Here is a 27482-nt window from a genome sequence, read left to right as displayed (position 1 = left end):
ACAGGAGCTGAAATAAAGGAGAAAGACCTATCTGGGTAGAGCTGTTCCTATGGCAGAGCCTCTCAGAGGAATACAGTGTGAATAGGAAGGTGAGTAGGTAGCCCTAAGAGAAAACATTTTCATGTTTACGTTCTATATATGGAACCCAATGTTTTCTTTTCCAATTCTCATTTGTTGTATAAGGCAATATCAAGGTAACAAGGCTGATGGAACAAATTCATTAAAAAAAATTAAAAATCTGACAAGCCAATATTGCAATTTCCCTAATTTTAGTTTGAATTTCAGGTGCTGCTGCCTTCTAAGTAGCTTTCATTTCCTCAATACAAAAGTCTGCGATTCATCACTATCCCTTCCCTGAACAGTGAAGGATTATATCTCCAAATGCTGATGTCCATTTATTAAAAATGTCTTCTTGTCTATCCCTCCTGTTAAAATAGCTATCTTGATATGACACAGGAAGCAGTGTTTACTGGTTTAATTCTTAAAAGTATTCCCCTCATCTGACTTCCAAAAGAAAATACACAAAATCAGATCTGTCATATAAAGAAGCGTAACACAACCATTTCTAAGCTTAATCAGACCCACCAGTAACTCACTGGTACTTAACAAATTCATGCCACGTATGCTCATCACTGACATCAGCAGTAACTGTTCAGCATTACAAAGGCCTGGAGGAAAAATAGTTATGATGAATGTCCAGCATCTATTTCCTCAAAATATTCCAAATTTATAGCTTGTATATAAGTACATCGTTTTATTAACTGTCTTAAGAGTCAACAAGGTGTGTTCAGATGTCTTCGGCATTCAGCCTGGCTGCACTGCAGTACTTAGTACTAGGGCATTACCCAGTGCTTTACAAACAACAAGGTGGCAGATGAAGACAAAACTTATCCTGGGGGACCTAATTCTGGCCATTTGCGCAGGCATAATGTGAGATGCTGAGTCACTGTTACCAGATCTGCCAAAATGAGACTGGTACAACAAGGTCAAGAAATGGGACTTACCTTCCTGCCCCCTCAAAACTGGGATTTCAACTCTATTATTCTTTGCATGAATTAGCAAAAAGACAAAAATGCAAGACAGCTTTGCTGCAAGCCTAGACCTGAGCAGCAGAGGAAAAAAAAAACAAAAAACAGATTGCTTTCAATGACAATATGGTAGTTATCCTGATGAAGTTAATCTTTGCTTTAATTTGTTGCCCAGCATACATTTTTAAACATTCTGTACTAAATTAGCCAGCATGCACACAGTAATCGGACCAGTCAGTGATTTTCTCCTTTCACTATATACATACACAAACAGGAACACCACAAGATTGGACAAAGGAAAGCAATTTGTTAACCAGATATAGCTAGCAAGTAACATTTTTTTTCCCTCTAGAAATGTCTTTCCTGCAAATTCATAAGTGTGAAGACTTTCTTTCAAGGCTTGAAGAACTTTGCAGTCTTCCTGTGAAAAGGCTAACAGTAGCCACTGTAGCTGAAACGAGATAAAATTGGTTTAAAATCCATTCCAAGCAACAGTGAAACTGAGAAAAATGTAAATATAAATATAAATGCTTGCACTTCAATACAGAGCAAAGAGTCAATTTTGAGACAATTAGATGCACTGAAGTGGAAAGGTAGCTTTGGACCTGATTTTGAAACACTCAACTTCATGTGAAAGAGGATGATCAGAATTGGATCCAACATTTCACATTCACTGACAGCTGGTACCAGAAATTCAGTATCTAAAGAATTAAAGCGCTTGCTTACTTCATTTGAAGAACTTTAGTTCTGTGTCAACACAGTCATAGAAAAGATCTACTACTTCAGCAGGATCCAGAATCTCTGTACGAGTAAGGATATCTTCCATTGCTTCTAAGCCTTGCTTTTCGAGGTCTAACATAATGCTCATCAGTTTCTGGCCCTTCTCCTAAAAGCATAAAATAAACAAACTGAATTAAGCAGTAAACCAGCTCATTCAAGTGTTTCTTATTCTCTTCTGCTGCAGAGATCTTCTCAAGTACTTTTCAAAATAAGAAAGCCTGTTTAAAATATACACTATTTCTATTAATAGCTTTTTTGGATGGTCATAGGCTAAAAGGAACAGTGCTGGATACTTGATGTTTTGTGAATAATAACCAAGAAACAGTTGCTAAGTTTAAAGCATAGCAGGTAGATGAAGTGAAAGATGGATTGAGGAAAAAAAGTATATGGTGTGAGAAAGATGTAAAGCAGCTTCTTATGCCTAAAAACCAGTGAACTAATCTGTATGAGAAGACTACAAACCCTGATGACTGTATGGATATGTTTATCCCCCAAATCATCACCTGCAAGACAATGGCTAGATCTGAAATGATGCATAACATAACAGCAGTGAGAGTCCACATAGCAGGAAAGGCTGCTTGCATCATTCTGGGTTACTTCTTTACATGTTTCTGGGCAGAAAATTCACTCCTGATGGTGTCATTTTGTTTTATCCAGATGTTGCTTAAAGTCTCTTATTCATTCATTTATACTTAGTGGAAGCATGCCATTTGTTTTGCTTGCAGCTTTTAAAATTGAATTCCAGAAACAAAAGTGGTTTAGCATGAGTGAAGGTTTCCAGGATTTATACTGCCATTTGTACAGAAAAACAGTGCACCTAAGCTAAGCTTTAAGCTGTCAGGTGGTCAGTTATTTTACCAAGAACGTGGCTAAAAGTTCATTTTCTTTTTAATGGAACTTTTGGTGCCACACTGTGGGACTTCTTATTTTAATAAAAACATACTAATGTACTGCTTCTAAGTCTTCACTAAATCAGCATCTCACAGAACAGACTTCAATGAATGTTATGGAAAGCAGCAATATACTGAGTCAGTGTTACCGCAGAGGCCACAGCTTTTAACTGAACCATTCCAAGGGATTAACACCACATCTAGCCAAAACTGCATTTAAATAAAGTTTGTACTAGCTGAGTTACCATAGGTACCTTAATCCCTAGTGGGCAAGTTTGAATGCTGTAATGATCTAAGCAAGATTCTGACCTGAGGAAAACTGCAGAAAAGCAAGTCTACTGTGAAAGTACAGCATGACTACGTGGGTCTTGCACAAACTGCCTGAAATACCAATACCACCATGACTGGCAGGCCCTGGTGGTCCCACTGTTTCCTTCCCTCTCTCCATATACCTAGACATCACTATACAATACAAAGATAGCCAGTATTTTAAATTCAAACTTGAACATTTTCAAAAAAGGATGAGAGTGGAGCATAAACCTTGTATGGTGCTCTAACTCGAAATAAGTCATCAACAGATAGCTTTAAGGAAATCTGTACAAGATTATAAGTTTCCAGGTCCCACAACTCTTACCTGATCACTCTCAAGGAGAGACCGGGCCCATTCATGTGCCTTGTACAATTCATGCCTGCGATCGGGTTTCTCCTGGAATCGAGGTATCTTTTTAGCAGGATCATCATCTCCAAAAGAAGGGGACTGCACTTTTGGTACTAATTTTACATCATCAACAAAAATAAAAGGCTTAAACACGGACCTGAAAGAAATGAGAGTTACTGCTTGCAGCAGTCAGACTGATTTTATATACATCAATCAAATGTTCACCAGGCACAGCATGGGTAATTCACCTACACCATCCACAAACTAGGTTAGAGAGTTGGCACAGTTCAGAAGTAAAATAAATCTCATGCTTTAAAAAAAGCAAATTTTGCCAATTATTGCAAGACTTCATTCGCTGGGTTTACCTACAGCTTTCACTGGTCTCCTTCTCACCAATTCTGTTGCTACTTTAGAAAAGTGGTATTGAGTTGCTGAAAAAAGTCTCAGCATTCAGCCTCACATCAGCTTTTTCTCCCCTGTTCACGCTGCCATCTCTCATCTCCCCACAGACAGAATTTCCACTAAAATCACACAAATGCAGATGTGTGTGTGATTTGTGTCCATGTGTAGCATGGACAATTACACAGCTTGTTCAATATCAGAGGACTTGGCACATGACCAGCAGCACTGGTGAATTTTATGTGAAGAGGGAAAAAAAAAAAAGATGGCTACCCATACTGTGACACATCATAGCAATTTCAACACTTAATTTGGATCTGACTTCAGGGAGAGGAGAAATAAAAGAAATAGGATCTTAATTCCTGAGAATCTGAGAGGAGAATGTATTCTCACATGCATGGAGAAACCGCCTTCCCTTTAGATGCACATCAAAACAGCATCCTGCATTCTGCAGAGAAGCTGCGAGAAGTGCAAGACATGCAAAAATGCTGATAGTGCTGCCTGCATACACTCAGCAGGTTCATCGCTGCAACTCTATCCATCACTGTCATGAGGCCTGACTCAATACCTACAGTTAAAACAATGCACTGGAGTATAAATGCAAGCAAGAAAGGCCTCTAAAGTGTTTTTGTTTGTTTGTTTTTAAACAGCCAGACTCATTCTTTACAAAAGAAAGAAATCTCACCAAAACTATTTGAAGCCTTGCTCATTTTAATCCCAAACAATTTGCATCAAGTCAAATAAAAGTTTTGGAAAGCAAGCTTAAAATTACTTTCTTAAACTTTAGCATCTGAGTTGCATAATGCAAGGCGGATGGAAAGTGCCTTTGGCATGGATGATTTCGTAGCACTTGGTAGCACGTAATGCTTAACCACTCTTACAGGAACAATCATCTGTTTGAGGACACCATTTTCATTTATTTCTCCCTATAGCTTCTTTACCTCATTGCAAGAGGCAAATCTCTGAATAACTGAAGTGATACAGCTTAATATCTGTGATTCCCAGATGAAATCTGTTTATAAGTGAAGATAAATAAATTGTTTCTCTAATGATCTAGCCCGCGAGTTCCCTTGTATTCTCAGATGCATCCAACTAGAAAAGACATTGATAAAGCAATGGAAATCAAGTGTCCAATAAGGAAGATATCTGGGAGCAACTTTTTGGGAGTGTTGCATATGTTCTGTTCACTTTTTAATGCCATACAATGCTACCTCGAGAACTCCCATCTTCACTAGTTAGGCTTAAAACTGAAAAAAGTACCTATCTGTTCAAGAGAGGCAATAAATGGCCCAAAAACTTCCTATCTCAACAAGAATCCAGCTGGCTAGTAACCACTGCAAACCCAGCCTTTCAACACAGGGGTCCATTTAAACTTGCAACGAGATGTAGTTCAGTAACACAGGACTGTCAGACTGCACATGACTGACTACTGATGGTATTTCTGGTTAGAACATGCCCTTGAAGCATTTGCATATACTATAAATACACAAACATCATGCAGTGTATTCATTAGAAAGTGTATGTGAAGATTTGCATTGCCTTTTTAAACAGTAACATTCCTAAACAGCACTGTAACGATGGTGCACTTACAGCCTAGTGACCTAAAAGTGACTTGGAGAACACTGTGAACAAAGCGCTGTTCAGATAATGAAAATTTCAGATAATGAAATTTTCAGATTTTAACTGATGGCACAAATTCATCCTTTTCACAGAGACCTAACTGGCTGGTCTGTAGGTCACATACAAACTAAAGGTTTTCCAAGGACATCCATCTCCTCCTTCTAATAGGGGCCTGTCAAAAATAGCTAATTAAATGTCACATAATCCAAGAGCATTCTGTACTTAGATGTTTTTTTCTTGTGCTTGAGTTTATTTGCACACTAAGCTTTCATTATTATTTTTCTTTCTACATGTATTATTGCCTTCATGCTGACAAAACTGACAAAAGAAGAAAAGTTAAGTACAATTAATTAACCAGAAAATTAGCAAGTAATTCTAACACAGAATTACCGCCCAGGTTAATTTCATTTCACTTTAAGAACAAAACACCTTGAAGTCTAGAAAAACTAATTGCTTTATAAACAACAAATATAAAGTAATTTAGATGCTCATCAATACCTTGAGAAAAACTTAACTTCTTTTATTGGACCTGTTTAATAATGAAGATGTCATTCTAAAAGGCCTTGCTTGCACTGCACATCCCTTTCTGATGACCAAAGACAGCCCACTAAACAAGCTGAAATATCAATTCACATGCAAAGTTATCTACAGACTAACTGGGTGAAATGCACCAAATCTTTTATTTTTCACTGTTCTTCTTTATATATGTTCAGAGAAGTCTTATCAATATATCCCAAAATCTGACCAGAAACCAGAATGGGAATACAGTAGATGATGGGCAGGGCGTTTGAGAGGAATTTATTCACTGCAATTCTGCCCTGTCAGAAGGCTGCTCATGGTTCCTAATAGCTGCTATCCATAATCCTTACTACTTCTTCCCTCCTCCCATCCTAGAAATCTTTCAATGTGAAATAATCCACAGGTCTATTCATAAATAATTTCTTTCAAAACAGAAAGAACAGCCAGAGAAAGAAGTATCCTGCTGCAGTGTGGTATAGAGATGTTTCTCTTCATCTTCACAAGGAAGGCTTTAAAATTGAAGAGTCCCCTACAGACTCTGTTAATTGAAGGTTATATAATAATAACTCATCTTTCAACATCCTCCACAAAAAAAATCTGTGTCCCCAGAGAGCATTCATTGCTCCCAGTTACAGATGTAACATTGCCATATCTTTCCGATCCTGCCTGCCTAGCCGGGAAGTTGCATTATTAGCCTCTCTGTTATCATCTCTTGACCCAGTGCTCCTCTCACTACATCCCCTCCTCTCCCAACCTCAGATGACGGGTAGGGAAGACAGGAAAGAGCCTGTTCAGCAGCAGGAAATGTTCCAGTCAATGGAAGCTCTGCTAATACAGAAAAGGTGGCACACATCTCACCTATTCTCAAAGTGAAGGAAATAATTCTGCATTGGCTTTCTCATGAAAGGAAGCGCAATAAAATGTACCTTCCTAGTAGCTACTAGGAATTGACAATTATTTTGAAAGGTGACTTTGTGTCACTGTAATTTTGGGTTCTGCTAGTGTTCGGAACAATCCTATGGTTTCACCCAGCTTTCCATTTTGGAAATCTTATTGGCTAAAAATGTCTCTGGAAAAAAAAAAAAAAAACAAAAAAAAAAACACAGGACAGCATGGAAGACAGACACTTCTCAATTCAATTCCAATTCTGAAAACAAAGCTTCTTTAATATCTTTCAAACCGTCATCTACTCTGCATCCAGAGGACCCCAATGCTGTAGCTTACCTTGAAGGGTCTGGCGTGCCAGTGAAGTAATGAATACAGGGAAAACTAGGGTCCTGAGGCAGAACAGACACTATGCTAGCTGTAGTAAGGAAAGATTCAGAGTCTACACAGACACCGCTATCCTTGTCACGCAGGACATCAATCATAGTTTGTGCAGAAACACCACCTGTATGGGGGGAAAAAAAATTCCTGAGTGTTCAGTGGCTTGGACCCCAGGGAAGGATTTTAGTCTGAATGGGGTTTGACTTGGTTTGTCCAGTGACACTCAGTATGGCCAAATCCCAGTTAACAGTTTAACAATGTAAATCCAGAATGAGTTTATCTATCAGTAAAAGAGAACAGCAGGAAACATTAATTAGGCATTACAATTACTATGTAGGGAGAAATCTCATATAAAAGGGTTTTTTCAGGAAGGCTATCCTGTCTGTAATACTGCTTCAGCAATCACTGTGAAAAGATCACTTGCATGAAACACCTAATTTTCCTTTAAGAATCACAGAATTGTAGGGGTTGGAATGGACCTCCAGAGTCCAACCCCCCTGCCAAAGCAGAATCCCTACACCAAGTTGCACAAGTAGGCATCCAGGCGGATCTTGAATATCTCCAGAGAAGGAGACTCCACAACCTCCCTGGGCAGCCTGTTCCAGTGCTCCGTCACCCTCACCGTAAAGAAGTTCTTGCGCACATTGGTGCGGAACTTCCTATGCTGCACTTTCTGGCCGTTCCCCCCATCCTGTATCCTGTCTCCACACACTGCTGAAAACAGTCTGGCCTCACCACTCTGCCCCCCACACCTTAGATATTTATAGACCTGGATCAGGTCCCCTCTCAGTCTTCTTTTCTCAAGGCTAAACAGACCCAGTTCACTCAGCCTTTCTTCATAGGGGAGATGCTCCAGGCCCTTCACCATCTTTGTGGCCCTCTGCTGGACTCTTTCCGAGAGACCCCTTTTTTGTACTGGGGAGCCCAGGACTGGACGCAGTACTCCAGATGAGGCCTTACCAGGGCAGAGTAAAGGAGGAGGATCACCTCCCTTGACCTGCTGGCCACGCTCTTTTTATTGCGCCCCAGAACGCCATTGGCCTTTTTGGCCACAAGGGCAAAAAGAAGCTACCCCTATCCAAGTTCAGAATAGTAACATCCCGTTCTTCCACTTCTTATCAATTTTCATTAGTTCTCAGTCAAAATTTAAAACAATCATCTTACATTCATTACGTCTAGCCTAGTCACAGAGATTTTTATCGTAACCTGCAAGAAACTCCTATTCTCATGTTATTTCCTGCACATGCCTTATCACAACTTTTTACCCATGGCAGCTCCCATGTTATCTTGCACTAGAAGCAAACAGGGCTTCTTTATACAACAAATTCCCAAACCTCCCCCTTATGCGCGAGTGCTTCAATCCACAAGGAGACATGGAATAGCCCAGAAGGGCTGCAAGATTTGTAGCCATAGCCGTCTGTCCATCAAGATCCTCAGAACGATTCCCTGGGTTTATTAAGACCTTTCACCTATGATCCTTCACACTTGTTTTATCTGCCTCTCACACACAAACTATGCTTCAAGTAATTCTATATTAGCAGGAACCTACACTACAGTAAGCATTTCATCTCTACACAATTCTTGACAGTTGCCAATATATGAAAATGCTAAAAATATAGTAAACTCACATCTTTACTAAAGGAATCTTCATAAGAAGATGATTTGTACCATTTTTCATACATTAAAGAGCAAATACCTGTCAGCTATGCACTGCTACAGGCTGATCATATTCTAGCTACTTTGGCCAACTACAGTCATTAATTTCAGTCTGGAAATAAACTCTTTACTTGACTGAAGGCAACTGGCACATTGTCTGTCCTGGCAGCTTAGTTCCACTCAACAGTGGAAAAGGGACTTCAGTTCATAATTAAATAGTGTCTATCTTCCTTAAACTAAGTTCTGAATTCCTACCCCAAAATCCTAAATATTCCAAAACACAGCATTCCTTGAGATCAAACTTTCATACATGAGACTACTTAATACTATAAATACAGTATTTAAAAAAATAAAGCAAGGCCACTGTATTTGCATCAAAGCACATCATGCACATTAGAACAAGAGCAAAGCAAGCTATTTTGTAATTTCAACACTCTCTTAAACCAAAATTGTGAGGAACACTAAGGACTTCATTCTAAGCTGAGGCAAGTTTAAGAATAGCCTTCGGTTCTGGTCTTCCTTTCCACATGGTTTACATACAGAGGTATCATTTTCAGTCACCTGCAGTTCTGGCAGATGATGGAAAGTAAGCAGTAGTGAAAAAAATCCTGCTGTATATGCAAAAAAAACCAAAAACAAAACAAAAACCCCAAACCCATTTCACACTTACCACTTTGCTTTTCCAAGCTCTCCCTGCCAGAACAGCTGGCTAAATGGCCATCACCAAGAGAAAACACTTCAGAAAAATTGAAGTCTGTGTCTCCGTTCCACCAGCCTTGACTTCTCACATAATCCCTTAGTTCAGGATGCTCAGCATCAATTTTTGTAGTTAGTGAAAGCTGATTGCAAATGCATTTCACCCCCTCTACAGAAAGAGCCAATATTACAAGAGTATTAATACAGTTCTTATGGGAGTTGCTAGAAGGACAAAATAATTGCAATTAGGAAACAAACGAAAGCATCAATTAGGATGTACGTTTAATATAACTGCATAATTACACATGCAGTTACCATTCACTGCAGGTTGCAAAGCTCAGTCTCTCTGCCCTATGTAGATATTTACACTGCCACGTGATTAACAGTGCAGTTCAGTCAGACAGCAGTTTCACAGTCTCTCTGTACTTCACATACATGATCATAAAGTAAAAGATGTCTCCAAATGCTACAAGGCATATCTAAACACTGAGAAGATGCCAGCCTTATTTTTCTGTCCAGTGAGACAGCTGCAACAAGACTTGAGGTCTAATTTGATACCTAAAATATATGTCAGTCAAGCTTCACTTAGGTTAATAAATGTTCTTTGTCTCCTACCCTAAAACTGAAAATATAATTTGGAAAATATTTTAATTGATTGCTTTAAGCTCCCCAATTGAAAAATAATTTTATTGTAAGCAGCAAAGGATAGGCTTAAGTTAAAGCATTCATTTTTAATCTTAAATTTTAAAATGTCATGAAATAAAATGGCAGCATAAACAACCTTCAAAGAATATTAAAGTGTTTGTTGTTTTTTTTCTTAACTGCTTTTCTCAAAAATACTGCAGTGCTCATAGCCATATATCTACAGCATGACTAACAAACGGTGCCAGCTGCAGATATGCCTCAGAGAGGATAAAGTAAATGCATAGGAAGCCAAAGGAAAAGCTGATAAAGCAAATCCATAAACTAAAATAAATCAGATTCTGGAATTTGGCACAAACTTTTTCTTAAACAGAAACCAAAGCAGTATTTCTAAAAGTTATTAATACTGCCTTCCACAAAAGTAAGCTTGCCTTTCTAATGCCACATACATTCTATTTAAATAATTAGGAAGAACTACAGTGAGAAGTTATGTGCGTAAGTCTGAGAAAGTTACTGCCATTCAGTTCTGATTTGCTCTCTGACAGTGTGTTCATGTTTTCAAGCAGCATGCCTTCAGAGAATTGTCTTGATTTCTGCAATAAAAACGTTTGAGTTCACATCAAGCTAGGCAAGCTACTCATTAGAAACTCTTTAATTATTACACTTAGTAACTGATGTGAAATAGCATTTCATGGTTTTGACCCCCATGAGGGGGACAAGTTTATCATGCGGATTAATTTATCTATTCAGAGTGAAGAATAGCAACAGGATGAATTTTAAAATGTTTATCCTTAAATTACTGTCAAAAATTTGCTTGATAAACATGTACTATTAGCTTTACATGTACTATAGCAATTAGGAAAGAATAATCCTGAGGAGAGTCAAGAAAAAAATTCTTTCCCACTGCTGAGAAATGACACATTTTCCCTGTTTTAACAGCATCCACACATTCATTTTTCAAGGCATAAATATGGCTGCAGAAAAGAACCTCCTGAACCAAGTATGAAATACACAGTTCTTCAATAGCCAGCAGCCATCCCCTTTCATCCTGTCAGCCTCAGCAGGCTACAGGAAGGAGATGGAAACTGGTCAATTTAATCTGCTGCACACAAGGGACCCCTGGAAGAGAAATGTGCTGGTAAAAATGAGAACAGAGTTGCAGTATCACTTCAAAAAGATACAAGCTGCAGATGAAGTCAACAGTTTACTTGCTGGGAAGTAGCACATGAAGGTTATATACTGCTGATGTAGCTAAAAAGGTTAAGTGAAAAATACTTCAAACAGCAGCCAGGTAGGTCAATAGAAGACGGTTGTCTTGTTATAACCATAGTGATTTTTTTATTTTGTTCAAATGTGTGTGTAGTTTTTATAAAGTTCTTCTCTTACAGAGATAAAAATCCCTTCAAAACTAAAAATGATAAACCAGATCACAAAAAATATATGCCTTAGACAATCTTAGTATATTAAGGCAGCACATATATTTTACAAAGTTTTAAGTAAGTGCAGCCACAAAGTTAATGAAATTTAGAAGTCACTTTGGAAGCTCTGACTTCACACACAGAGAAGAACAGATGATTTATTAAAGAGGAAAAAAAAACTTTTATCCTGCACTGTTAGGTAAGAAATGGGAATATGAGGGTCCTATATCTATTGCAGTAAAGCAAACAGAAGCAGACCATTCAATTTACCACTGTTGTGCTTTAACCCAGCAGGTGGCTCATAACCACACAGCCATTCATTCATTCTCCCCCCTCCCAGTGGAATGGGGGAGATAATCAAAAAAGCAAAGTAGAACTTAGGGGCTGAGATAAAACTATTTACCAAGATAGAGAAAAGAAAAAGGAAAATAATTATGACATATAAATATATAAGTGTACACAACAAGTGATGCACAAAGAATTGCTCATCACCTGCCAACCATTGCCCAGCTAGACTCTGAGAGGTGGAGGAGAGCCCAATTCCCCTTCAAAACTCCTTCCGCGTGATGTCATATGGTATGGAATATCCCTTCAGTCAGCTTAAGTCAGCTATTCTAATTCTGTTCAATCCCAGTTCCTTGGGCCCTTCGCTGTGAATGGCCTTGTCTCTGTACAATGCGACTTAGCAGCAACTATAAACATCAGTGTGTTATCAACATTGTTTTTCTCCAAGAACCAAAACATAGCATCATACCAAACACTGAGGAAAACAATTCTGTCCCAGCTGAAATTAAGACAACCACCTCCTACACATAAGCCCTTTTTTCAAAGCTATTAATGCTTATCCTAGCCTCTTAATATTTCAGATTAGTAAGTAATAATTTCTACATCCACTACAGCGAAAAGATTCTTGACACATTCCAAGCAGTAAATAAATCTGGGGAAGCACAACACTTATCAAAGATAAAAGTGTAAACATAATGATTATATAGCTTTTGTATACAGTAACATATTCTCCAACCTGACAGAAAATGCTGCTACATTAACCAGTGTAAATCAATGCTTAAAAGCTGAAAGTAATAGAAATATTAAAAGAAAATTAAAACTTAAATTAAAAATTAAAGGTTTAATTGAACACTTGCATAAATTAATTACTTAAACTCAGGTACTTTAAGACAATTCTTCCAAAACAATTCCAAAACAATAATAAACATTTATTATGAACTAGGTTTGCTGTGAGCGATGAACTGACCTGTGATTTTTTCAGCTGCCCAGTACTTTCCAGATGTCTCCAGTACCCAGGCTTCGTTTCTGTCCACAATCAAGAATGCACTTTGGAAAGCATGGCATGAACTTGCGTCTTCATAGTAATTTCCTCCTTGCCCATGCTCTTCCAACAAAGCAACTATTACATCCAATGCTTCCTTGGCTGTTGAACCTCTTTCTAGGCCAAGTCTGTATGAAAAGAGCAAAACATTTTCAAGCAGATATATAACAGTGAGATGTCTAAGTTATTCATTCTGAACAGCAGCACTGATCTGGTATTAAAACACAGAAGTTCCAAGTCTGCCTGGTGTAATAGTTCTCACTTTAATGAATCACTAGAACTAAGAGATGAAATACATATTGTTTCAAGCTTTTATTTTCTACTCTGCTTTCTTTATTTTCAGTATCAGAGCTGGCCAAAGAATTCAAACCACCAACCAATGACCTTGGCTGCACTAGAAGCACTATAACCTTTCAATACTCTATCCCACTCAGACAGAATGTAGTGAAGAATAATTTTAAATGGCCTTTTTAAAGTAACAGCTATACACAAGCTTACTCTGCTCTGTACAGAACAATGGAAAATTAGAAATGATTATTACAGGAGATAAGAGACTGTAATCAGTTTTACCACCTGCCTGCAACCTCTTTTCCTGAATGTGCGAATTTTTAATTGGCCATGGAAGCTAAGTGTATGGTATCCTTTGATGTTTATTGCACACAGGACAGAGGTATTTGTGCACAGTTCACTGTTAGCCTTGATTTAGTCTGAGTTATTGAAAGCAACGATTTCATCTCTTTCAACAGCATTTACTTAGTGACAAAGGAGAGCCAACTAAAATTTTAGATACTGGCTTTAAAAGTGACCATTCCTCCTCCATCGTCCTTTGACTTCATATTTACATCCCTCTCATTTTCTTCCTCGTATTAGCTGGAACTCATTTTGCATTGTTGCCTCCATTTTCAGTCTCTATGCATTTATATTACTCCTTCATTCTTTTCCTCACTCATGCTGTCACTATTTCAGAATAATACAGAAGCACCAATCTCAGCATACACTATATACATCATCCACTAAAAGACAAAAGCACATCTTACGTATTTTCTAAGAACTCCACAAACTTTCCTTGGTCCATGTAAATTAATGGATTGACTACTACTTTGATGGCCATATAGTCACCCAGTTCAAGGATAATCTATTCTCCTCTCCTTGTCTTATGATCAAAAGCATTAGGTTATAATTAGATCAAAACCTGGTAAGAGACACAACATCACATTAAACTTTTTACTTCTCCCTGCAATTTCCTCTCTGAAATGGTTAGTCTAGCTTTCTCTCTGAAAACTCCAGCAGAGATTTAGGCTATAGAAATCTCTTTTAGATCACTAATATAGCAAATATCTTCAATATTATATTTACTTCCACTTTACTAAGGCTTATGCTCTGCTTTTGTTTGTGTACTCCTATTTGTCAGTTGCAAGGGACAGGGAAAATAAAAAACAGAAAAACAACACAGCAACCACACATCACTACAAAAATGTTGGTCTTGCCACTTATCTTGGCATCAGTTTGCTGACTCTAGCATAACTTAGCATAACCTTCCCACTAACACATTTCAGAGCACTTGTTAAGGGCCACTGTGAGAAAAGCTTAAAGTAATTTTGCACTGAGATTGGACGGCTCGAATTATCCATTAAGATATTTTCTGCAACTTAGTACAGCCTACTGCCTCAGTGCCATTCTGAAAAACCATAAGATTGTCAAAAATTATCTTAAGCTTTTCAATTTCTATTCTCATTTACTCCATCTCTTCAGAAGTTATGCTGGAATCAATTTTCTCCCATTATTTCTATCTGTCAAAACTAACATTATGTTTTTCACTTAGATAAAACTGGGATGGGGATAGGCCTGCGTTAACAACCAACTTCTACCCTCCAGGTCAACTGCACAAACTCCATTCCTTCTTAAGAATCATTCTTATCTGCTGCTCTGTGATATACTAAGATAAAAATCTGCAGATGTGTCTTAAACCTACTATACTGCCATATGTGAGGAAACATTTTTTTGGCTATTGTATCAGCAGCCATGCACTAAACAAGCTAAGAACTTCATGAAGTGCAACTTCACAGATATCCAATAGGGTTTTCATTGCGAGGGGAGGGCAGGGGAGAGGACTAGCAGACACGTGCATTTCTTAATAGAGCTTAAAATTCCTCCTTTAATTTTCATTCCAATAAATCCTGAGCGACAGAGATAACCATTTCTGCAAATGGGTACCAAGAGGAAGAGCTGGTGCCAGCTGCTTCATTGCAGCCTATATGATTGATTTTGCACTTGATGGCTCTCTTTATTCTATGAGATCATCCAAAACAGTTAAGCTTAATGCTACCAGCCAAGTCTTTGCAGTAAGAAAGAACCACTCTGGGTGCAACAAGAGACAGATGGTAGTCTGCAAAATCCCTAGTTCTCTTTGCCTCAAATGCTCTCTGCCTTACAGCTACAAACAATTTCCCCTGCAGCTAAGAAGGAAGAGAGGGAGAGTAATATCTCCAGGTGATGACCACTGGTAGGCTGTGTCATTTCTGCATATTTTGGTATCTCCTAATATTTTAGTGTGGATAAACCTAGAGCTACTGGATAATATATATACTTCAACAGTTAAATAGTACTTTGAGAATGCAATAACCTCAAACAACAACAACAACAACTAGAACTGTGCACCTAAAACAACAGTTTATTAAAATTGGAGAATGATAGTAGGAGGGGTAAAACAAAGGTGGACCTTGCAAAATCACCTACCACATTCCTCATCTTGATAAAATCTTGTCCTACATTTTCTTAAAAAATCTCCCCAGTCTGTTTTATCTCCCTTAATGCAATCAAACTCACTAGTCCTCCTATGTACAGCTTCTCTGTAGATTCCTTCAGTAACACCGAAATTAGAAGAAGTACCGAAGAGGAAAGTAACACCAATCCCCCCATGAACTTCCCATTGATCAGATTCTCTAGATCATATTTCCCATTTTCACCGTCTCCCCTCCAGCTCGCTCACATTATTCTTGACTGTGATAGCTGGAACCCAAAACTGTATTTCTGCAGAGATGTAAGGATCAGAACATTTATACTCTCAGGCAGCTATACATCTAACAGCAATTTCACGTGACTACGATTCCCAGCTTACTTATGAGAATACCTGCCAAGGTTTTAATGACTTTGTAAAAGTCAAACTATCTATTCTCTACTCCTTAACATTAAAACTTATTAACTCATTACAGGGGCAAACTAGAAGTTTGACAGGACTTTTCATGACTAATAGTCAGTACTGAACATTTGTCATCTCCTTGATATTTAATTGCTTTTTCTCCCTTGAGTTATGTTGGTCTATACCCACAGCTCTTTTCAACACTTCAAGGTATACCACAACATTTAACCTTTTCCAGTTATCCAGAATCTCTCCCATCTTTCACTAGATCAAGTAAAATGAGTATTGTCTTGAAATTGGTTCAGCCTGCTCATGAGGAAAAATTTCTAGCAGTTGTTCTGTGTTATCTTATAATTAAATTGAATATTCGCTCTCCTTTCTTTGTGATGGATTTGCACCATTTTCTCTTGTCCTTTCATTTTCAGCTTTCTTCCTCCATGTAACTCTTCTTTAAATTCTGTTCACTGTAGCATCAGCATGCAGACTGAGACACACAGTGCAGCACAAGTGTTTCAGGCAGACAGTCTTCAATGAACAGACTTCCATGGAGTTTTGTTTGCCAGAATTTAAAAAAAGGGCAATGGTTTGTGCTGGAATGCATGGGCTGAAGTGCAGCATAGTAGTTTGTTTATGCCTACAGTTGGCTACAAGCCCAGGATAAGCTTTTTAGATCAGAATAAGCTGTTCTAAAGCAGTGAAGAATGAAGGGTGCATCAGCAATCTTATGCTACAGATTAGGAGTTCCTAATAACAATGTAATGGAATAGTCACTGCTAGATTGTATAGTAGGTAGACAAGGTAGGTTTAGTAAACTCATATTAGGCACAAGTAGCACATAGACAGTAGCCAACTTCAGATTCCAAATGCCTTAAAGCATTTGGTGCTTTTTGTTTTAAAATCTTCTAACACCAGCACCACTAAAGCCATTACCCATTATCATCACCTAAATGTTTGGCCTTTAAAAGGATGTTCACAGCTCAGCAAGCCACCCACCTGACAAGATCCATTCCAAGCAAGGCTTCAGATTCAGAAGCTGGTTCTCTGGTCACAACAGCTTCATTAGCTATACAGACTCCATGCTCATTGGCTCCCATTTCTGCTCCCCAAAGCCAGGAAGGCCTGCTCAGCACAACAGCATGAGTCTTTGGCACCTGCTCAATCTCAATATATGTGCACTGCATTGGCAGAGAAAATAAGAAGAGAAAATGTAAAACAGCTGCAAGCACTGGATTTAATCTTCTGACTCTAACATAGACTTCAATCTTTAGCACAAGATTTAATGTAGAGACAAGATACACATCATGAAAAAAAAAGTCCACCTCTTGAATATGAGCTGGGGAATTTTTTTTAAACAATATTTGTTAGGTTTGAACCTTTATGTCTTGATATTACAGAAGACTGGAAGAAGACATCTATTTCAACAGCTGAAGGCTTCAGTTAGTCTTGTAGAATCCAAGTGCTAGAAGCAGTAGAAAGCAGAATTAGGTGGTCTGTTTCTCAGTTACCAGTACAGTTCATCTTTTCTGCATAACAACATCAAAACAATCTCTCATCCCACTTAAAAACCATCTCCTGTATTTTATGTAAATGGTGTAATAACAGTAATTGGACAAAGCACACTGGAAAGTTTCCCCCTTTTCCTTAATGCTTTCCCTGCACCAAGTCTAAGTCTGCTGATAGAAAGAAAAATCAAGACTTGAAAGTGTTCAGTGGATAAACAGCCACAGAAAGAAAAGCACAGGCATTGTTTTTGCTTAAAATTGATGTTTCAGCTATTTTAAATGGTTTACTGTAATCTGAGTTCTATGGATACATTCTGACAAGTCAAAGATGCAGAGGAAGGCTGCACAGAAGTCATTGACACTGCAAAGAAGAAAGAAATCATTCATTATCTTTCACATACAATTACTTTTCTCTTGTTTTGGAATATAAAAACAAGCCCTGTTTTCCCAGGCAGCATGGAAGAAAGCTTGATCCATCATTAGATCGTTGGCTTGGACAAACCAAAGAAACGGGTTTTACATTTTATTCCTGAGGTCACATCAAGTTCCTCAAGGACCACAGATTTTTTTGTCTGAGGAAACAGAAACTGTCACATTTATGAGACAGTTCTTAATGTCTAGCATTCCTGGTGCAACACCTTCCCTGATAGAAGTAATCTGCACCATTTTGCAGGAATATTTGTTCAGACATAACAGGATAAACAGAAAAGATTTGTGAACTCAAAGTTGCTTCTCTTCATAATACATAACGTATCTACTTCAAACAATAAGTCTAGGGAATCTAAGACTAGCAATTACAAGCTTTTTTTTTTTTCCTGACCTGTCTTTCTACTCTAAGGATTACAAGGTGTGATCCTCAGCTTCCCATCTTGAACAATAATTTTATGGTAATAGTGTAGCATTCAATTAAAATGTTCAACAGATATATATGTTTTGTGTTTGTTTGTTGTTGTTTGTTTGTTTTTAAATCAGAGATGACATTTTTAGAGCCCTTTATGACCACACAAAGACACCAGCAATCAGCTTTCTTCCTTCATTAGAATTATGTGTAAACACAAACTCTTGACATTCTATGAAAACAGAAAAAAATATAGGTAAAACAATGATTTACACGGAGGACATACGTCTCAAAAGAGAGGGAAACGCTTCCATTCTTCAGAATTAAGAACAGATTAGGGACATACTCTCCTTTTCCTTTTAGCCATGTGCTTAATTTTGATATTTGGCTTAGGCAATATGATTCTGACAGGGAAAAATCCCTAATATTTGACCAAGCTGGCGTATATATTGCTTACATAGTAATAGACTATCATTTAGTAGATAGAGAATCGATCTATTGGAGCACAACAACATCTGGCATTAGCCTGGAACTAAGAACCATCCAACAGATATATATATATATTTTTTGGCATGCTGTGCAATTTTTTTTTTTTTTAATTTTTATTTTGTCCAGAGCTACAGGTCACCATCATTTGGAAAAGCACTCTGTATATGTGTGAGAATGAATAGAGAGCAGCTGTATCTTTTGGTTATATGCAAAGCAGAACACAGAGTTGCCTCAGTATGAAAAGGGGCTGGGTCAAGCACCTTCCTATGTAACACACAGAGACATGACAGGAGCAAACTTCAGGCAGTCTGCAGACAGGGAGACCTCAACCCCTCCACAGGGCGATTTCTGGCTCCCTAAATCTCATAGGTGGTCCATCAGCAAGTTGAAGCCATCCTGCAGAACCATACAGCATATCAACCATCTCAACTCTGGAGGAGAAAGCAAAAACCTGAGGCAGTACAGAGGAGATGTCGGTACTCTGTAAGCCCATCCTTGTGAGCATTCCCTGACTGAATAACCTCTTATACAACCTTGCACATGTTGGAGCTCTAATTTTCTGGGAGAAAAAAAAAAAAAAAAAAAAATGATGAACACTCTGAAAAGTGATCCACTGAGAAAAATGCTGCAATTTTTTCTTCACAAACCATTATCTACTGCATATCCCTATCACCAAACACTTACTAATTTGGGCTTCATTCCAAAACCAAGCATTTCCAAAGCTGCAATTCATTAAGAAGATTTTATTGTCAGCAGTAGCAGTCAGTGAAGGAGAAAGAGGAAGTTGTGTGCTTCTGTTGGAAGGATACAGAGAATCCTGAAAAAAAAGAAAGTGCCTCTGCTCTGTTACTGTGTAATCAGGGGCCTCTCCAGGCACCTCCTAAGTTCAGAACTATTTCAGTCTGTAAGGAAGGCAGTAGGCTAAGTGCAGAGGAGAGCATGTGAAACAGCAAACAAAATATACATCCAACACTTTCTACATTGATTCTCCACCTCCTCCCCCCCACCAAGCAAACACAGGCCATAATTCTGTGTTATTTTCAGCTTCAAAAAAAATCAACACATACAACATTCACATCTTATTTATGTAAATTGTCTTAGAAGATCTAAGGCAACCCAAGGCAACACTACAAGCTTGGGGCAGAGTGGCTGGAAAACTGCGTAGAGGAAACAGACCTGGGGATATTGGTCAAATTCTGGCCAAAAGATGAGCCAGCAGTGTGCACAGGTGGCCAAGAAGGCCACGAGCATCTAGGTCTAGATACAACAACAGGTTGTTCATCTTAAGCTGAAATACTTTCATCTTTGTAACTCAAATTACCCCTTAAAATATCATCAGAAAACTATTTTCTGGATAAAATAATATCTACATGGTAGAAACAAGGTGCAAGAAGCAGAGGAACCAGGTTATCCACCTCAATCTAAGATGCATCAATCATAAAGGTAGGTCAGTTAAAACTAGTTGCTGGATTTGCAGTACAACAAACCATTCTATTCCACACAAATCAGAACGTGTGTTCATAACAGCTGACACATGGAAGAAAGTGTTAAGAGAGGACAACAGTATCCACAGAAAAACTCAGTGGCTACTAGATCTCCGAACTTGGAGCTCAGGTGAAGACAAGATTTCAAGAACAAGCATTAGTCACAACCTTCCTATTCCCCACCCTGAGCCCTTCTGATCTGCCAAATCCCTGCAGCACAGTGGCATAGCAGCCTGTCATAATGAGAGCTGTGCCAAACTGGACAATGACAAATCCAACAGACAGAAGGTACTGCTGTGAGTCTGCCTGCAACCAATCCTGTCCTTAAATTCCTGAAGCAACCAGCCTCAGGATTTCCAAACACTAATAATTTTCTTACAGCATGAATGCTAATAACCACAAGACCAGTGACACAGCTGGTGGCACTGGCTGCTGGTGAGCCAATTGTCAGGCTCTGCTGATCTACTAGAACTCCAGTCCTGAAAGCAGTATAACTGCACCATGTCCTGTGACAGTGAATTTCCAATGGCAGATCTCAAAGTGAACAATAGGGACTTCACATGCAAGAGATGCAGTCAACATCTTTAAGAAGAGTTGAGCAGGCCAAAAACTAACAATATTTCCTTTATTTCACAGTATCAAAAAAAAAAAAAAAAAAGTCTTAACAAGGCAATTCTAAACTTAGCACAAAGCACAACGTACCTCCCAACCTAGCTACAGCATACAGGTATGTTGGAGGTATTCCAAAAACAAATATGAAAGTCATAAGCACAAGAGAATTCTCCTTTCATCACGAAAAGAAACTTGTTTGTGCAGTTTCTACTGTACTGCAATACAGCTGCAGGAGGTAATTCCACAGATGACACGGGCATCCTGGCTTTCCCATGCATGGTGAAGGGGAGGACTGGGGAGATATTATATGGTTGTTCAAGGGAGCTAGAAAAAGATGAACGGTTCTCCTATCAAAGAACAGAACTACATGCACTCTGACCTATTCTACCAAGCCACCAGAGGGCCTCCAGCATTACGCTATGAATTGAACTCAACAAAATGAAATATACAAGTTGTTAAACAAACCACTGAGTGCAGCACATCTCCAGCATGCTCTCAGCCTTGGGTGCCATTACACGTCAGAATTGATTTAGCAATCAAGAATTCATCTCTTGTTTTGTAAGTTACAAATCCAGCACTCTCATGCATTCTAAACAAACATAAAACTGAAATCAGGATGAAGCTTATTAACTTTAAAAACTGATAAGAAAGATTTCAATAAAGTCACAAAAAACCATGAGAGAGAGATTCTTAGAATTCACAGATACCCTAAAATTAATTTCTGTTTGGCCACTTTGAAACACTCTCATATTTTTTGGCCACAAGTAAACACTGAGCCATAAGAGGATGTAAGTTTTTTTCTGCCCCTCAAACACAAATGCATAGCTCAAGCTAACTAGTTTTGCTTTGGTGGCAAATGGAAGCAAAGTAGCAGTGCTCCCCTACAGTCAAAACACAGGCTTTGAAAAAGCAGAAACATCCAAGAGATTGACTTCTAACTCTGAATTACTGCTGGCTATGCATGGTGTTACAAAGCAAAGTCAAACACATTAGTTTAAAGGCCAGTGGCTTGCAATGGAGTAGAAATGAGAAAAAGCTTAGATTAGCCAAGCAATAGACCCTGCTGAAGGCAGAAATCACTTTCTCTCTTTCATCAGTCGCTGTCTGCCTGCATAGTGCTTCCCCTCTGAAATCTAAAGGTTAGCTTAAACAGGGTGGGTTGAGCTAAGCTGACTGCATGCCATGATGGGCTGCTTATACAGTCACTGGCTTTCAGCTAAAAAGCAAGAAAAGACAGCTTCCTAAACTGCGTTTGAACTGTAACCCTTTAGACTACAATCTTTTTCATCTCCATGGAATAAATTAAAAGTTTTATCACAGCCACAGATGCTGCTATGTTTCTTGAAGATTTCCTGATAGCCAGCACTTACCCCCGAAGGTATCACACTGGGACACCCTGGTTTAAGTTCACAGCTGCAAGTGCTGCTCTGCCAATCTGACTTGGAAAGTAAGTTCTCAGTAGAGTCAGCTGCTGCTTGGTTTATATTACCACCAGTCTGAACATCTTACTCCCAGATATAACATAGATAACCTCCCAGTCAGACGGCATAAGAGGGAATCAAAGTATGTCAGAACTGAACTACAGCACTGGCAGGATGTCTGATGATTATGTTACAAAAACCAGAGTAGTGTATATCCATGTAATGCAAATCCAACTTGAACATAATCAGAGTTTACTTCCCAAATTTTATATCCACCTTCTAACATCAAACCAGACACCATAGTTAACCTCAGCTGAGTTTTCATCTGCAGTGTTCAAAGTGATGCACAGTAAAAAAAAATTATACTTCTCTGACAACTCAGAGGAGCATCTCACTGCCCCCAAGCGAAACCAAAAAACCCCACACCAAAAAGAACCCCCACATTTCTAAGGTGTAACTGTGCCAAAAACTTTTAGAGAACATGGAATTCCTTCTACCCCACAGAGGGCTGGCTTTAAGCCCACAAGGCAGTTTAACACCAATTTACTAGAAAACTGTGCATATTCCACAATGTGATAGACTTTATTGTGGACTCTTCTTTGTAATTTCTTCACTCCGTTCCCCTCATAAGATATTGTGTGCTATGAAGACAGAGGAGTTTGTATTGCTCTGTGTTCTAGCAAGGCAAGCAACCCATTAAATCTGATTATATAGATTATAAATATAGATTATAAAGAAGAGAGGTTGAGCTAAAAGAGAAAACAAAAAGATCTAGAAAATTAAGATACAAAAAAAGTTACCAGCCCAGGAATTCTTCAGGGGAAAGAAAATCACAGCAAAGTGACAGGTTACAAGAGAACAAGAGAAATCTAGTCAGTAAAATCTGCCCTAAAAATAAAACAGAGTTTTGCATCTCAAAACTCATACGACACAAATTCTCACTACTGCACAAGAAAATCCAAAACTGGGAGAAGATAAAATACTTACTTTTAGTGCAGGGATTCCAAAATGGGCCTTATTTATGTTTAAGGAAGCAATAATTTAACCTGCACACACAAGTTTGCTATACTGCCCACTACAACGAGCAATGATCAGCATTTGCCGCTGTAAAATAACAATGCAAAACGTGAACAAAGTTTGGAAAGTTGTCACACACACACACAGGCACAGAATAGACTATAATGAAAAGCCCCTTTGTTCAGGGTCTTGGGAACCTGCTGACATAGAGGGAAGGAATTATGCTGATGAGTTAGCTGCAGGGTTACTCTCTGCTTGGTTGTGCGGCAAAGATCTAACTTAAAATGACCTGCAGTATTCACTGAGCATCCATCTTCCCTTGCTTAAGGCACTGTCACACACTGCCTGATAGCTATGTAACAAAGCCTGCTAGATATCTTTACAGCAATAATCTAGCTGAGCTACTATTTCATTTTTTTGTTATATTGTACATTATCACAGTTGGAAAAATGAGCAGCACAGAACAAACAGGACACAGAGTTCTTGAGAGTCTTGACCTTGTAAAAGTTCATAAAAAAGAGTGACAGTGTCATGGAAAAGCATTCAAAATGGGTTAGACATTGGAGTACACTACAGGTAAAGAGTAGAACATAACAAAAAGCAAGTCCATCATCCTTGCCCAGTGACACTAAAGGACGTGTATCTAGCATAAGAATAAATACCAATAAAAAGGTACAGCTATTCATTTAGGAGAAAAAAAATGTATGGATGAGAGAGACATATTAGTCAGAGGCACAAAGGATTACTGACTTAGGAGAAACAGCAGCGTAAAACAGGTTAATCACACTTTTCATTTTGTAAAACATGCATTTAACTCTCTCATACCTGTTCAATTAATTTTATAGGACAAAACAGAAAGAAAACCTATAGCAAACCAAAGCAAAACCCCAGTAAATGAACATTTTAAAGAAAAAGGTAATAGTGATGTCAAAGGCTACATCTAGAAGCTTTGAAATTCCTCTATATTCCCCATATTAGCTTATTATCTCTGCCAGTTCAACAAATTTGCTTGAAAGGTAGATAGAGTCTCCCATAGCTGCTAGTTTAAAAATATGAAGCAACTGAATTCAAGCTCTCCAAAGCTTTTCTTAACTTACAAGGATCCAATTAACAGTACACAGGAAATTAATGAGTTTTGCACAAGTTCTGTGTATAGCTAAGTATGCATTTATCCCGAGATGAGCAGAGCATTAGACATGTTTCTGCATTAGGAGAACAACACATACATTTTGGCTAATCAGCAAAAACTGAAGATCATATTCCTTTTCTGATGTCATAAAGAGCTAGCAGGCTTGAAATTGCAATCTTCTCATTAATCAGAGTCCTTAAGTTTATACAACAGCAAAATCTAGAATCAAACCTAGCAGCCTGAAACTCTGATTGTAGAACTTTCATTAATCCACTCAGTCAGTCATGATTCCTACTAAATTAATTACTATAAGGCTTTTTGGAAGACCTTTGCAGTGACTAGTTCCCAAACAGAGCAAAATCTAAAGAGAATTACTCTCCACTGATATTAGCTAGACTCATTCATTTGATTGAACTTAATATACAAGAGCTGCTCCAAAAGCAATGCCTCCTATTTCATTATGTCAGCCTACAACATCAGAGCTGGATGTGGTGGTATGGCAGTAGAGGTTGAACTTTCCCAACAACACTCCATTACATGTTGTTGCCATGTGACAGATGGCAGCTGAGGGCAGCCTGAAAGAATGGCAGCTGACACAGAAGTGTGTATGAAGCAAAGGGATGTCATTGAATTCCTCCATACAGAAAAAATTGCACCCTTTGACATTCACTGGAAACACTGAACATTTACGGAGGCAGAGAATGTCAGCATGGTGAGGTGATGGGTAATGTGTTTCAGCAGTGGCAACAGCAACATGAAAGACAGGTCACATTCCAGACAACTACACAGATGTTTAAGTGTTGTATGCAGGCTCTTGTTCATTGCTGAAGAAACACACAGCTATTGGTCGTGACTATGTTGAAAAATAGCATTTTGTAGCTGAGAATCTGCTCTATCAAACAGTGCTGTTGTGCTCTTTCTATCTGTTGTAGTTTTCATGAAAATAAACAGGAGGCATTACTTGTCTATGAAGGCAGGAAAAACATCTCAAACTGGCAAGTAAATACATGCTTAGGTCTATCTGAAAGAAAGCAGCTAAAGGACTCTGCAAAGCCACCAGAGAATCTTTAGACCTCATAAAATAATTAAAACCAATAACTGTTTTAACCTTACTCTAACACACATTACTTTAAACAGCAAAAAGTCCCACTCATTAACAATACTTAGTGCTGAGTGTGATAAAGATGCAGTGCAAGCAATCACTTAACACCAGTCCCAGAGCAACTGAACATGTTTTTCTTCTCTGCTAAGAGAAAATGGGAAGAATTTGGTAAGCAGCTGGAGCCCACACATTTTATAATCACAGTACTTTTAAGGTAATGTAGAATTGTACAATAGCATAGTCTAGCAGAGGCCAAAGTAATCATCTAATTAGGGTTAAGCCCAAACTTCAGAAAAGTAAAACTACATACAATTAAGGTATTAGTCCACTTCAGTCTCTTGTCTAATGCTGCATCTGCACCACACTGCAACAAACTTTACCTCCATTAAAAAAAAAAAGTTTCTATGATTTAAGGAGAAGGATAAGATATGGGGAAAAGACTCCGAAATAAACAAATACTCTAACATTAAGCTCTTACAATTATTCTCCTTTGAGGAGACAAAGGCTTTAAAATTTTTTTCCTCCACATTAATACTTTTTTTCATCTTCAGTTCAGGGATGAGAAGCTACTTTGCAGTTTTCTTCCTGTCTTACTGTCACGCTTATGTTCTGTTACTAGCACAGGTCTACTGCAGTGCGACTTACACAGCACTGCAGTAAGCAGCAGTTTGTGCTTTTCAGGAGGGGGATGGGATTACTTTACATCCAAGATTAAACCATTACATGTGAGTAGTGAAACAAATCAGGAGAACATTAACTGCTGCAAAGACAAACAGCACCACAGTCTCTAAAACTTGGAAGTGGTCCCACTTTGAAACCAGCACTGATGTTAGGATCTCTTCTGAGGAAGTAACAACTCTGATATCCATAAATGATCTGTAGGGGTTGGTGATACCCTCCTTGTGCATCCCACCTAGTGTCTTCTGCCTTCTGCACAGTCACAGAGATGGATGTCCTTTGCTCAAATGACCACCCCCACTTTCTTTCTGCTACCTCTATTTCTTCATTTCACCTTTAATACACACTTGCCCCTCCTCCTTTCCAGTTTGTTCTCCCCTTTCTTAACCTCCTCTCATATAGGCTACATAGTGCAGTTTTCTGAGATGCGAACAAGTCAGCCTGTCTGCTGGAAAAAGTGCAGGTCATGGAAACCTCCTCAATTAAACAATAACAACAAAAATATTACATTCCAAATTTCACTTTTAGAACTTTCAGAAAAGTCATCTTCCCCTACTCAAGAGAGGTTTGAATGAAGGGAACAAGGATTTCATAATCTGACAAGAAAACAAGTATCATTCATTTATTTTTATAATACTCATTTCTCACTGCTGAAATATAAATGTTCACCCTTACCTCAACTTTACTTCCTGGGTCGTGAGTTGCAGCAGTGAAGTAGACCACCTCCTGTACTTCATCCCTAGGGCGTGCAGAGTTCTTTCCAAACACCACCAACCCATCTTTGGAACATGGGGGAAAGGCTACAAAACAGTAACTTGGAGGAGCTTCAGCCATCCTGAAAAAGAAAAAAGTTAAAACTGATGTTTGACTACTTTGTAGTTTCATGCAATAGAGAATCATTAATTCTACTGTGATTTATTGCATCTAAGAGACAACACATCACCTCTAATTGTCAGTTGATTATGTAATGATAGTGGAAGATGATTGTCAGCTCAGAGAAGGCTTATCTGGGTTTAATAAAAAGAACTGTAGAGATTTTCAGACATGTTTTACCCAGGCCTCATGAAGGCATACAGAGGAGGAAAGACGACAAGATGACTGTACCTTAATGAAACTACTTAGTCTCCATAGAAGGAAAGAAAATATTCTGCATCAGGGCTGTTTGGGAACAC

At 38.5% G+C, this 27482-nt stretch overlaps 1 protein-coding gene across 4 annotated transcripts in view; it reads right to left on the bottom strand.

Moving 5' to 3' along the window:
- Positions 1–402: 402 nt before the first annotated feature.
- SCRN1 (secernin 1) overlaps positions 403–27482 on the bottom strand; it is a 34424-nt gene continuing 7344 nt past the window's right edge. For all 4 annotated transcript variants that reach the window (XM_031590165.2, XM_031590164.2, XM_090142628.1 and 1 more), the window contains 8 exons: positions 26986–27145; positions 17032–17213; positions 12825–13027; positions 9487–9681; positions 7119–7284; positions 3333–3513; positions 1755–1914; positions 403–1479 (listed from right to left, as the gene is read on the bottom strand). In XM_031590165.2, coding sequence (XP_031446025.1) covers positions 1756–1914; positions 3333–3513; positions 7119–7284; positions 9487–9681; positions 12825–13027; positions 17032–17213; positions 26986–27144 — 1245 coding nt within the window. In that variant the 5' untranslated portion in view covers position 27145 and the 3' untranslated portion in view covers positions 403–1479; position 1755. The remainder of the gene's footprint in view (positions 1480–1754; positions 1915–3332; positions 3514–7118; positions 7285–9486; positions 9682–12824; positions 13028–17031; positions 17214–26985; positions 27146–27482) is intronic.

This window comes from Phasianus colchicus, chromosome 6 (genome assembly GCF_987193195.1).
Source record: "Phasianus colchicus chromosome 6, bPhaCol1.hap1.1, whole genome shotgun sequence".
Classification (NCBI taxonomy): Eukaryota; Metazoa; Chordata; class Aves; order Galliformes; family Phasianidae; genus Phasianus; species Phasianus colchicus.
The sequence above is the reverse complement of the archived record's forward strand: the minus strand, read 5'-3'. Positions and strand labels throughout refer to the sequence as shown.